Source organism: Panicum virgatum, chromosome 6N, assembly GCF_016808335.1.
Source record: "Panicum virgatum strain AP13 chromosome 6N, P.virgatum_v5, whole genome shotgun sequence".
NCBI lineage: Eukaryota > Viridiplantae > Streptophyta > Magnoliopsida > Poales > Poaceae > Panicum > Panicum virgatum.
This window is the reverse complement of record NC_053150.1, coordinates 7,788,318-7,801,155: the sequence shown is the minus strand read 5'-3', so window position 1 is coordinate 7,801,155 and position 12,838 is coordinate 7,788,318. Positions and strand designations below refer to the sequence as shown.

The 12,838-nt window shown below is 56.5% G+C and overlaps 1 protein-coding gene across 1 annotated transcript; it reads right to left on the bottom strand.

Moving 5' to 3' along the window:
- Positions 1-11,648: 11,648 nt before the first annotated feature.
- On the bottom strand, positions 11,649-12,447 carry LOC120677871 (collagen alpha-1(III) chain-like). Its single transcript, XM_039959070.1, has 2 exons — positions 11,935-12,447; positions 11,649-11,765 (listed from the first exon to the last, which is right to left on the bottom strand). The coding sequence occupies exons 1-2, from the start codon at positions 12,445-12,447 to the stop codon at positions 11,649-11,651; spliced, it is 630 nt and encodes a 209-aa protein (XP_039815004.1).
- Between the last annotated feature and the right edge of the window lie 391 nt (positions 12,448-12,838).

The window sequence follows — 12,838 nt, the reverse complement described above, 5'->3', positions numbered from 1 at the left end:
CACAGAAATATGTGCATCTCATCTATCATATTTTTTTATAGTTTTCATTTAAGTATTATTTATAGGGTATCAAATCAGATGAGCTAATATATGTGCATCTTCAATAATAAATAATTTTGAGACTTTGTTGTGTGCATTTGTAAGTGCATCTTGTGTTCTCAGAGGAAATGTGCATCACTCTAAATTTATTTTTTTATTTTGCCTATGTACATATTGAGCATTTGAAAATATGTGCATCTCATATGTTCAAGATTATAATAATTTTTAATTGCACAATAGTATGTGCATCTCGTCAATCATTTTTAATTATTATTTATAGGGCATCAAATTAGATGCCCAAATATATGTGCATATTGAACAATAAATAATTTTGAGATTTTATTTTGTGCAATTATAAGTGCATTTTGTGTTCGCTTTAAAAATGTGCATCACTGTGAATTTATATTTTTATTTTGCTTATGCACATCTTGAGAATTTAAAAACATGTGCATTTCATCTTTTGAATATTTTTATAATTTTGTGATATGCAAAAATATATACATGTTAAGTGGATGTGCAAATTTTTGTGCATTTTGAACAACAAAAATTGTTGAGATTTTACTGTTGTGTGCAAAATATATATGTCATCGTGCCCTCGAAAAACAATTTGCATCGCGTGACTTTTTTTTAAGTAATCATCATCATGAGAAATTAACTCATTTCCTTATGCATATGTGCATCCTGATTAACCATTTGCCGTGTTTGCTAAAAATTTTCGCAAAAAGACGAACGCACGCATGGAGTACTAAACGAAGTTTATTTGTGAAACTTTTTCATGGAGACGAATTTAATAAGCCAAGTTTCACCATAATTGGCTACAGTGATGCTATAGTAACCACCCCTAAATCATCCTCTAATCATGAGGTCAAAGACCATATTAGCTACAACACATGCTACAGTACCATAATTATGAAGATTGTTTCATAATTAGACTTCATCTAATATCTCTAATTAGTGGTCAAAGGGTCAAAAAGTTTTCATAAAATTTTTCTCAAGGCCTAACCAAACACGGCCATTAAAACAAAATATGCATGAAGTAGCTCCGTAAACCTAACGCCGTGTTTGGTTGGTAAGTGAAAATTTTTTCAACCCGGGAATCTTTAATGCATGGGGCACTAAATAAAGACTATTTGCAAAAAAATTTCACAGATGAGTGCAGTTTAGCACGACGAATCTAATGAGCCTAATTAATTCATGATTTGCAACAGTAATGTTACAGTAACTTTCCTCTAATTATTCTCTAATTATGCGGTCAAAGGCCTCATTAGCTGCAGTACATGCTACAGTGCTATAGTTATGAAAATTGTTTTATAATTAAACTTTATTTAATACCTCTAATTAATGGTCAAAGTGACGAAAAATTCTCATGACAAATTTTTCAGCCCCATCCAAACACGGTCTAAAAAGCAATTGAGTTTTTTAATAGCAACAATACGTCTGTGCCTCAACAATCTACTCCCTCTCTGGCTTTTAGTTTCGCGAAAAGTTCCCAAAATTTTTCACTGACGCATATCGGTACCCTGTAATAGGGATACCCACTCTTACTGCAGTAAGGCAGGGCGTGCGTAATCATCCGTAACTACGCCATAAGGGGCGGAACAGCCGGGCCCCACGGGTCATGCTCTTACCTCTCCGGGCCAACGGTCCCGGACCCGCTCCCCGCTCTGGGACGGGTCCGGTGACGCCACGTAAACCTGAGGAAGGGGAGCTCTAAACCAACAACCGATGGCTCGAACCCCCCGTAGGGGTCCGGGACCTCCCGCGTCCATCCGGACCTCCCACGCGGTAGAACCAACATACCACCGGGGGGGGTCCGGAGCCGCCACGTGTCCCGGGGGAGCGGGCGCGGGCGTGAGTCCTCCACTTGAAGTCTCGCCCACCCACCGCATTCAATGCGGGTGGGTGAGGTGTGCTCTGCCGCCGCGGCACGCGGGGTAGCCGTTGTCAGGCCTCACTGTAGACTGCGTATTACTGAGGTACACAGTGCAGCCGCCTGCGCCGCACCCACGCAGAGCCCGTCTGCCGCATTAATTGGATACGACGGCACGGTACTTTTCCATCATGCCGCCTACGCCGCAAGCTACACGGCCCGTTCAGCTACGTGGCAGGCGACGCCGCTAGCTACGCCTGGCGCCGTTTCGACGAGACAGTGCCTGGTCATGCTGAACGGGGGATTCAAGGAGCAGGCAAGGAAATCCAGGAGAGAGATCTCCTTCGTCTGCAACGCCATAATATATGAACAGTACGTTATTTTATACCGCACCGTTAAGGCGCACCTATCGGGGACCCAACGGCCATGTACGCGCCCCCCTTGAGATATAAAAGGGAGGCGCCCGCTGTACACAGAAGCTCACTCCGGACTAAACACCAGACACGCAAGACTCCCTTGAGACTAAGGCAATACAGCACACAGTGGACGTAGGGTATAACGCTCCAGCGGCCCGAACCACTCTAAACCCAGTGTGTTCATCATGTTCTTCGTGTTCTTGAGCGAGATCGAACTAGTCCTAACTAACCCCCCGAGTACTCACCCTCTAGGCTTAGGCGGGTGCATTCTGCCACCCGGCTGTGGTTTGCCACACCACGACATTTGGTGCGCCAGGTAGGGGCATTTAGCTGGTCGCAGTTCATCTCTTGCTCGTCTCCATGGTTCGGGTGGACGACATGGAGATGACGGAGGGTGTGGCATCATCCGCGCCACACGCCTCTCGCCTTCTTGCTCGACGGCCCGTGGAGCAGCCACCGTTGGCGGCGGCGCGCGCTGCTCGACGGCAAGAGTCAGGGCGCCCATCAAGGGCCCCCTCACAAGCTGCGAGCGGCGGAGCGCTGGCGGCGGATACGGAGTTGCTTCGCAACCCTCCAGTAGCTGCAGCCTCGCCAGACGCCCTGAGGCAGTGGCGGGATGACGTTGACCGTCTCCTCCATCTGGCTCAGGCCTCCCCCAGTTCTGCAAAGACTGGGCAATGACCTCCGCCTGGCAATGCAGTCGTACCCTACCACCGGCACCAGGGCGGTGCGTCGGCATTCGTGCGCTCCCCCACAGTGAGGGGTGCACGAACAGAAGGCCTGCGGGCGGAGCTCAACCGCAGGCGCGCGGGTGAGGACGCCCGCATCTCCGTGGAAAGGGCACGAGAGTGCCGCCTCAACATCGAAGGCCGCAACCTCAATGTTGACTTGGACGTGGCAGCACCCAAGCCTCCGGTGAACGCCCGGATTCAGGCGGGCGCCCCGGTGGCTAGGGTGGGCTGCGCTGCGCTGGCAGGGCATCTCCGCGCAGTGGCATGGCCATCCAAGTTCCGCCCGCACCTGCCGGAGAAGTACAACGGTACCACTAACCCGTCAGAATTCCTGTAGGTGTATGTTACCGCCATCACAGCAGCTGGTGGTAACGACGCCGTCATGGCGAGCTACTTTCATGTAGCCTTGTCTGGGCCAGCCCGGACTTGGCTCATGAACCTCACTCTGGGGACGATTCAGTCCTGGGAGGAGCTCTGTGCTAGGTTCACAGCGAACTTTGCAAGTGCATACCAGCAGCATGGTGTGGAGGCTCACCTCCACGCCGTGAGGCAGAAATCCGGGGAGACGCTCCGGGCATTCATCTCGCGCTTCACCAAGGTACGGGGTACCATTCCTCGTATCTCTGACGCATCTATTATCACTGCTTTCCGTCAGGGGGTACGTGATGAGAAGATGCTCGAGAAGCTGGCGACGCACAAGGTGGAAAGCGTTACCACGCTTTTCTCCCTGGCAGACAAGTGTGCCAGGGCCGCTGAGGGCCGCGCATGGCACTCAGCCCCCCAAGACGGAGACGCCAAAGCTAGTGGCTCCGGTGCTACCGCCCAAGGCGGTGGCAAGAAGAAGAAGAACAAGAACCGGAGTCGCCCGCAACTCGGCGGTCCAGCCGTCGCAGCAGTGGCACCAGCTGCTGCAGCACCAGCTGCTACAGCAGCGGCTGGGGGCCAGAATGCGCATGGCAAACGCCCGTGCCCGCAAGGTGGCAGTGGAGGTTCATGCCCAGTGCATCCCACCGCTCGCCACAGTGCCGCTGACTGCTGCGAGATCCAGAAACTCGCGAAGCGGGTCAGTGGGCGGCGTGAGCAGTCCTCCAAGGATGGCTAACCCCCTCCTCGCCAGCGGTCTGGCAAGAAGAAAGCCTCCGACAGTGGGACCGCTGCCGGGGAGAAGGAGCTGGGGTACCCATCCCCCGCTCGGGAGCTGAAGGGCGTGTACCACGACGACAACTCCTACTCCGACAACGACGACCGCCACAAGAAGCTGTACGTAATGTACGACGGAAGCTGGGAGCTTGTCTCCCGGCGGGACGTGAAGACCCTTCGCCGAGAAGTCCTTTCGGTGAAGCCGGGTGTCCCGAAGGCAGCGCCGCACCTAAGGTGGATGAACACCACCATCTCATTCGGGCCATCTGACTGCCCGAAGAACATGGCCGGGGCTGGTGTACTACCTCTAGTCACCGCCCCCGTCATATCCAACGTCAGGCTCTATCATGTGCTGATAGACGGTGGGGCTGGCCTCAACGTCATCAGCTATGCAGCGTTCAAGCAGCTGTAGATCCCAGGGTCCAATCTGACTCTCTCTTGCCCATTCTCCGGAGTGGGCCCACATCCGGTGTTCCCTCTGGGGAGCATCACCTTGCCGGTCACGTTTGGAACCGAGGAGAACTTCCGCACAGAGAGCGTCCAGTTCGATGTTGCGGAAGTGAACCTCCCGTTCAATGCCATCATTGGCCGGCCGGCTCTCTACCGCTTCATGGCCATTGCCCATTACGAGTATTTTCTCCTGAAGATGCCTTCCCCTGCCGGTGTCCTCACCGTACGGGGTGACCGCACCGCTGTCGTCGCTGCAGTTGAGAGACTGCATGCTCTGGCGACAGAGGCTGCGTGTTCCGAGGATGACCCATCCACCTCGCAACCCAGGGCGCCTGCAAAGGCACCGAGGGTCCAGCCGTCTGATCCGGACGATGTTCCCGTGAAGACGGTGCAGATCGGACTCCTCCAGGACCACTCGCATCGCGGGGAACCTGGAGGAGAAATAGAAAGACGCGCTCATCACTTTCCTCCGGACAAATGTAGATGTGTTCGCCTGGGAACCATCACAGGTGCCCGGGATCCCCAGGGAAGTGATCGAGCACAATCTGAGGATCTACCCCGACGCCACGCCGGTGCGCCAGAAGCCTTGAAAGCAGTTCGTGGAGCGGCGGAACTTCATCCGCGAAGAAGTCCGCAAGCTGCTACACGCTGGCTTCATCGAGGAGGTTCACCACCCCGAGTGGTTGGCCAACCAGGTCATCGTCCCAAAAGCCAACGGGAAGCTTCGGATGTGCATCGACTACACCAGCCTCAACAAGGCATGTCCTAGAGACCCCTATCCTCTTCCACGTATTGACTAGATCGTGGACTTCACCTCTGGGTGTGATCTTTTGTCTTTTCTAGATGCATACTCTGGTTTCCACCAGATCCAGATGTCTAGAGAGGATAGGAAGCATACTACTTTTGTAACAGTGGATGGACTTTATTGCTATATTGTCATGCCATATGGTCTGAGGAATGCCTTGTCCACGTTTGTAAGAGCTATGAACAAAACCTTCTGTAATCTAATTAGAGATATTGTCGAGGTGTATGTTGATGACATTGTGGTCAAGGCTAAGGTAGGGTCAACCCAAGTGGAGGACCTGTCCCTCGTCTTCGACCTACTGCGCACCACGCGCACGAAGCTGAATCCCGAGAAATGCACCTTCGGCGTCTCGGCAGGGAAGCTGCTGGGTTTCCTGGTCTCACATCGAGGCATCGAGGCAAACCCAGCCAAGATCAAGGCGATCGAGGCGATGAGGCCTCATGGCCACATCAAGGATGTCCAGAAGCTTACTGGATCTCTCGCCGCTCTTAGCCGCTTCATATCGAGGCTGGCTGAGAGGGCCCTTCCCTTCTTCAAACTATTGAGGAGGTCCGGTCCATTCTCTTGGATTGAAGAGGCTGAACAAGCCTTCCAGGAACTGAAGCAGCACCTCACCTCACTGCCAGTATTGATGGCTCCAGAGCCAGGTGAGAAGTTGTTTCTGTATCTTGCTGCGTCTGCAGAATCGGTCAGCATGGTGCTGGTCGCCGAGAGGACGGAGCAAGCTCGCCAGGGGGACACCAGGGTCTCCCCGGCCAAGGATGGCAAGCCGGACCCTGGACATGGGTGGTCCGGCGGCCACTCGTCTGTCTGAAGGTCCAGACCCCGGACAAGGGGGTCTGGGGGAGCCTCGTACCAGTAGGAACCCAGAACTGCTGGGGGCCCAAGGACCTGACGTGGTGGACAAGGACGAACCGGACCCGGTCGTCAGGGTCCGGACCATCCAAAAGCCAGTCTACTATGTCAGTGAAGTCCTCCACGAGGCAAAGGCCAGGTATCTTGAGACGCATAAGCTTATCTATGCCATACTTATTGTATCCAGGAAACTGCGCCATTACTTTCAGGCACATCGAGTTGTCGTAGTGACCTCCTACCTGATAAGAGCGATCCTGCACAACTCCAACGCCATGGGCAACATCGCCAAGTGGGCAGCAGAGTTGGCTGAGTTCCAACTGGACTTCTAGCCTCGCCATGCGGTCAAAAGCCAAATCCTGGCTGACTTTATAGCGGAATGGACTCCTTCCCCAAGCAATTCTGGGGTCCGGACTTCAATGCCGGACCCCCGGAGCCGGAAGTCAGGACACTAGTCTTCACCGAGCCCCACTGGACACTCTTCTTCGACGGGTCCGTCCACAAGAAGTGGGCTGGAACTGGTGTGGTCCTCATCGACCCAAACGGAGATCAGCTGAAGTACATGGTGCACCTTGAGTTCAAGGCCACCAACAACATGGCGGAGTACGAAGCTCTGATCTTTGGCCTGACATAAGCCCTATCTCTGGGGGTCCGGCAGCTTCTGGTGAAGGGGGACTCTCAGCTAATCATCAAACAGGTCCGAGGGGATTGCAGCTGCAACAACCCCCAGCTCGCGGCATACCTCATCCACGTGAGGAAGCTCGAGAAGGACTTCGACGCCATGGAACTGCAACATGTTCCCCGCGAACTCAACTCAGCAGCAGATGATCTCTCCGCGAGAGCATCTACCTAGGCATCCGTGCTCGAAGGCGTGTTCGAAAGACGGTTGCTGAGACCTACCGCCCAGCCTGCCGAATTGGGCGAAGGGGATAAAGCTAGCACCTCGAAGCTGGCGGTCCCGACGGCATTCCACCTGTGGTGCCCGCCCTAGGTTGTGAGCTCTATTGAGGATCCTGGAGACCTCATAGAGCCACTCCCACCTGCTCAGGGAGCTCCCGATGCATGGATCTCTGAGATCCGGGACTACCTGAAAGACAATATCCTCCCTGATGACGATGTGTCCGCTGAGCGCATAGTACGATTGGCTAAACGCTACGCGGTGGTAGAAGGGGATCTCTACCGCCGTGGCGCCAATGGTATCCTCATGCGGTGCATTTCCCAGGGAGAGGGCCACGAGTTGCTCGCGGAGATCCATGGAGGTGAGTGTGGAAATCATTCCTCATCTCGCACGCTTGTTGGCAAGGCCTTTCGGCATGGTTTCTACTAGCCGACAGCACTCCAGGATGCGGCTGAGCTGGTAAAGTCTTGCAAAGCATGCCAGGTCTATGCAAAGCAAATACACACACCGGCTCAAGCTCTGCAGATGATCTCGCCCTCATGGCCATTCGCCGTATGGGGCGTGGATATCCTAGGGCCATTCCCCCGGGCCGTCGGCGGGTACCAGTTCCTCTACGTCGCCATCGACAAGTTCACAAAGTGGCCAGAGGTTACCCCTATGGTGAATATTACTAAGAAATCAGCAGTCGCATTCCTCAAGTCCATTGTGTGCAGATTTGGCATCCCTCACCGCATCATTGCGGACAACGGGACCCAATTCAAAAGTAGACTCTTCCAGGAGTACTGCGAGGACATCGGCATTCAGCTATGCTTTGCGTCCGTGGCACACCCCCGCAACAATGGACAGGTCGAGAGAGCGAATGCAGAGATCCTCAGGGGCCTCAAGACCCGCATCTACAACTGCTTGAAGAACCATGGTGCCAAATGGGTTGATGAGCTTCCGTGCGTACTATGGGGCAACCGGACCACACCCAGCCGAGCCACCGGGGAGACTCCATTCTTCCTGGTCTATGGGGCTGAAGCATGCCTTCCCCCAGAAATTCACTTGGGCTCTCCACGGGTCCAGACTTTTGACGAGTCCATGCAGGAACAACAGTGGCGCGATGATGTGGACTTCGTTGACGAACGAAGGTGGCGAGCAGCAATCCGAAATGCACGCTACAACCAGGCGCTCATGCGCTATCATCAACGGTTCGTGCACAGTAGGGAGCTCCGGGCTGGCGACCTCGTCCTAAGACGGATCCTGAACCGAGCAGGGCTCCACAAACTCTCCCCAGCTGGGAGGGGCCCTTCAAGGTTATAGAAGTATGATAGCCCGGATGCGTTCGCCTTGCCACAGAAGATGGAGTGCCGCTGCCCAACCCATGGAACATAGAGCATCTGCGTAAGTTTTACACTTAGGTAGAGCAGGGAAATGAATTTTTCCTTTGTAATAAGATAGAACCAGCGTGCGGCCCAGAGCGGTTGGGGTCCGCCCTCGTAAACCCGACCTCTAGCATCCATCGCACCGTCGGCTAGCATTAACGCGCGGCCCAGAGCGGTAGAGGTCCGCCCTCGTAAAACCGGCCTCTGGCATTCATCGCGCAAGCCATGTATATCAAGTTGCAAAGGAAAGATTTGCCCCGGTTCTGTCTTTATGTCAAAATTTTATTTCGCATTTCGGTTCTCGAGATTTTACTTTTCTAACCCCCGCGCGAACTTCCACTCTGGTCGCTACAACTAAGATCTGAATTGAGTTGCTGGACTACCGTACAAGTCCGGACCCCCTTTGCTGCTAGGAGAGGGGTCCGGACCCCTAGGGACCTACTCTGGAGAGGGGGTGCTTGTTTCCTGGGGTGGTCCGGAGTCCTGTGTAGCCGCTTAGCCGGTTCCGTACCCAAAGCCTACACACTCCACCACCCTGTAACAAGTGGTCTAGTACCCGGAGCTGGGTAATTAGGGGCCCGGACCTCGTTCTAGCTCAAGAGTTGGCTTCCTGAGTCCTACACGGCAGGTCCAGCTCCATATCTCAAAGGATCGAGTACGACAGAATGACCTCACCCACTGCTAGGAGGGGTCTGGAGCATCGGAGCCAGGTCCGGTAAGCTCGTGTTGTTTCTTGGAGTGGTCCGGAGACCTGTGTAGCGCCTTAGTCTGGTTCCGAACCCTAAGCCTACACAGTCCACCACTCTGTAACAAGCATTGAACTGCTTGGACCTGTGCATCCGGAGCTCCGGACCTCGAACTAGCCTGGGGGCCGGTCCAGAAAAGGTCCCGCGGGCCTGCTACTAAGCTGTGACTTTGAGTGGTATGCAGGTTAAGCCTTGACTGGTGGTAGCTATCATCAAACCATTGAGCCTACCTACCAGGGGGTCCCGGCATCCGCTTTAAAGGCTTCATGCAGATCGAGATCCATTCTCGGTGGTAGACAGACTCAAAACAACTGAGTCTGTCTCCCAGGGGGCCCGGAACATTCGCTTTGAGCCAGACATCATGGATCGATTCTGCATGCATCAAACAGCTAAGTTGCAGTATCATTACTACCATATAAGCGAGTTGATTCTCCTCTCTGTAGTTCTTTTTGCTACACAGGGAATAAGACGCTCGTTCGACTTGCAATCTATGCTACACCTATCCCCAAGGACGCTTGCTCAACCTCATACGAGGGTTCGGAGTGTCTTCTACGGCTCGGACGGCAGATAGGTCCAAACAACTGAACCTATCTGCCAGGGGGCCAGGGCGCCGGGGTGCTGCATACCTCAAACCAGAACAATTGACAAACAGCTAAGTTGAAATTTTCTTCTATTAAGTTTCAACAAGTACAATGTTTTGTTACATAACACGAAAAACAAAACAAAAGTGCTACTGCTGTGATGGCCCAGCTCCGGAATCTGCAGGCTCTCGCTTGAAGTAGGCGGCTACGAAGTCGACGACCTCCCGCACGCTTTCCCGAGCGGCAGCCTCCGTCTCCACCATAGGACCGTCGACCACGGGGGCTAGTGAGATGGCCGGGTCATGGCTCCGAAGGCTGGTCAGAATGTGCTCCGCCACCATCCGGATCAGCTCGCGGCCCTCGGCTTTAAGCTGGCTAGCAAGGACCGGCTCCAGACGCCAGAGCCTATCCGAAGCGGAGTTCAGCATTGGGAGGGCGTTAGCAATCGAAGCTGGCGGCTCCGCCACTTGGATTGGGCTCATTCCAAGTGGCACCAGCGCTAAGCTCGCTTCGCTCGCCCAGTCGATGATCCACTGGGCCGCCTGGCGCTGGTCCTCCTGTAGCTTCTGGACCGCCTCCAACACTGCCTCCTGCACCCGTGTGTCCAGGGCTGCCTTGGCCGCCTCCACCTCACGGGCCCTCTCCTCGAGCTCGGTTTTTCTCTTCGCCGCCGACTCCTTCAGGGACTTGAGGGCATCGCGCTGGTGCTCGAGCTGGAGCTCCATGTTGGCGGTGAGGGATTCCCGCCTTGCAAGGGACTTCCTATCGTCCTCAAGCTCTATCTCGGTAGCAGTCTGCTTGCTGGCAGCTTCCTGCAGCTCCTGGCGCCATTGGTGCAGGGATCCGGAGAGCTTGTCGAGCTCCTGCTTGCGGATCTCAAGACCCTGGCTGCGAGTCTCAAGCTCGGACTGCTGAGCCGCGAGGCGAGTTTTCAAGCTCGGACCGCTAAGCTGCGAGGCTGGCCACCTCCTTGGCAAAAGTCTCCTCCCGTAGCGCCAGGGCCTTTTCCCGGCTCGCTACCGCAACCTCCCGGTCAAACACCTTCCGAAGATTGGCTCGGTAGGCCTCTTGGTCGGCCTTGAGTTTGGACCGGGCATGCACAGCAAGGGAGGCTTTGGCCTTCGTGCGCGCCTCCAGGCGGGTGTGCCAGTCGCCGAGGCGCTGGCGCTCGCTCTCCAGAGCAGCCCACTCCCGCCGGAAGGCCGCCTCGGCGGTAGAGGTCGCCCCCTCTATTGATCGCCGGACCTGGACCAGCACCTGGGGAAGGAAAGCCGCTTCCTCCTCCGGGGGAACTTGCAGGAGCCGCCTTTCAGAGACCACCTCCAGCTCCTCCTCTGCTGTAGGTTCGGAGCTGGGGGTGGGCACTTCCGGCACAGGCGTCGGGACCTCGGCTGCCGGGGTGCTCGCCATTGCCGCGCCTGCCGGTGTCGGCGTGACCGTTTCCGTAGCCGGGGCCTCGGGGGCCACCGCGTCGGGTGTAGCTGCGCCTAGCACTGGTGCATCTACCGCCACCGCGTCGGGTGTGGCCGCGCCTGGCACTGGCACATCCGCCGCCGCCGCGTCGGGAGTGGCTGCGCCTGGCCCGGGCGCATCCGTCGCCGCCGCGTCGGGTGTGGCTGCGCCTGGCACCGGCGCATCCGCCGCCGCCACGTCGGGTGTGGCTGCGCCTGGCACCGACGCATCCGCCACCGCCGCGTCGGGCGTTGCTGTGCCTGATGCTGGCGCACCCGCCGTCGCCATGTTGGGCGCCACCTGGCTAGCGGAAGCCGCCGCACCCGAGCTCCCCGCACCCGCCGTCATCATCGAGGCCCGGGTCGCCTGGACCCCCGCTGACGAGCCAGCGGTGGTGGAAGAGCTGCTTGGGCGAGGGGCCCTGGCAAACAAAGAGAAGAAGCCTTCAGCAAAAAGCGGAGCACCGAGAATAAAGGGATTGAACAGAATAGCACTAACCCTGAAACGTCGGGTCTCCAGCGTCCACGGAGGCTCGACGACTGCTTCTGCTACTGCTGCTGCTGCTCTCGTGGCGGCGACGGAGGCGCAACCCGAGGCTGCTCCCGCTGTTGCTGCTGCTGCCGGGGGGAGGTATCTCTCGGTGGTGGTGGTGGCGGCGCGGCCACCCTGGAGGTTCCGCGAGGGCCGGGGGCCCGGGAGCTACCCTGGCCCGCGTCCTCAGCGGTCCTCCGATGCTTCGCGGCGGACTCCGTGACTGGGGTCCCGTCGCCCCGGTGCAACCTACGCCGGCCTGCTTCCCCCGACGACGCACCAGAGCTGCTCCGAGCCTGGCTGGGGCCGCTCGTGGCGGCGCTACCGGCCACGGCCTGCTTGCCCTTGGCAGCGGGGCCGGACCCCGCGGCGCCCGGCACAGCTTGTTCCCCGGACGCACCAGGGATCCGGAGCCCATGGTCCAGGTCACCTCCAGTCTGGCGCGCCACTAGCCCACCGTCGTCAAGGGTCGGCAGGGTGGCCAGCACTGCGGTCCTCAGGTGTGAGTCCACGCAGAGGGAGACGACACCCTGAGGGAGGATTAGGTGCTCCGGGATGAAGATTTTCCCCATCACCGCCCGCACCAGGACCTCCAGGGCTTCCTGGGTCAGGTCGCTCCCCTCTCCGCGGTGGGTCCTGCTGCAGTCATTGAGGCCGGTGAAGCTCTAAGCAGGGCGCGACCGTTGCTTCTGGGGGCGATCCGGCACTTCAGGAAGTCCCCGAGCACGTGCAACGAGGTGAGTCCGCTCTCCGCCAGCGACCGGATCTTGCTCAGCACGGGGTCGAAATCCGGCGGCAGGGACGGCTTGGCCCTCCAGGACAAACGGTCGGAGGCGGGTCCCTCGGTCGACAAGGCGAGGTGCTCATTGGCTTCGGTGGTGGCGATCACCCATTCCTTGTGCCACTCCTCCCACTTCCCGCCAGTGAGGCCGGAGATGTAGGGCGTCGGTAAGTCGCTCCTCG

Excerpts from the sequence above, each read along its gene's own strand:
- LOC120677871 (XM_039959070.1), bottom strand. The coding sequence starts at position 12,447 with ATGGGGAAAATCTTCATCCCGGAGCACCTAATCCTCCCTCAGGGTGTC. Across the intron at positions 11,766-11,934 it reads AACAGCGGGAGCAGCCTCGG|GGCCCCTCGCCCAAGCAGCT; the intron begins GTTGCGCCTCCG and ends TTTGTTTGCCAG.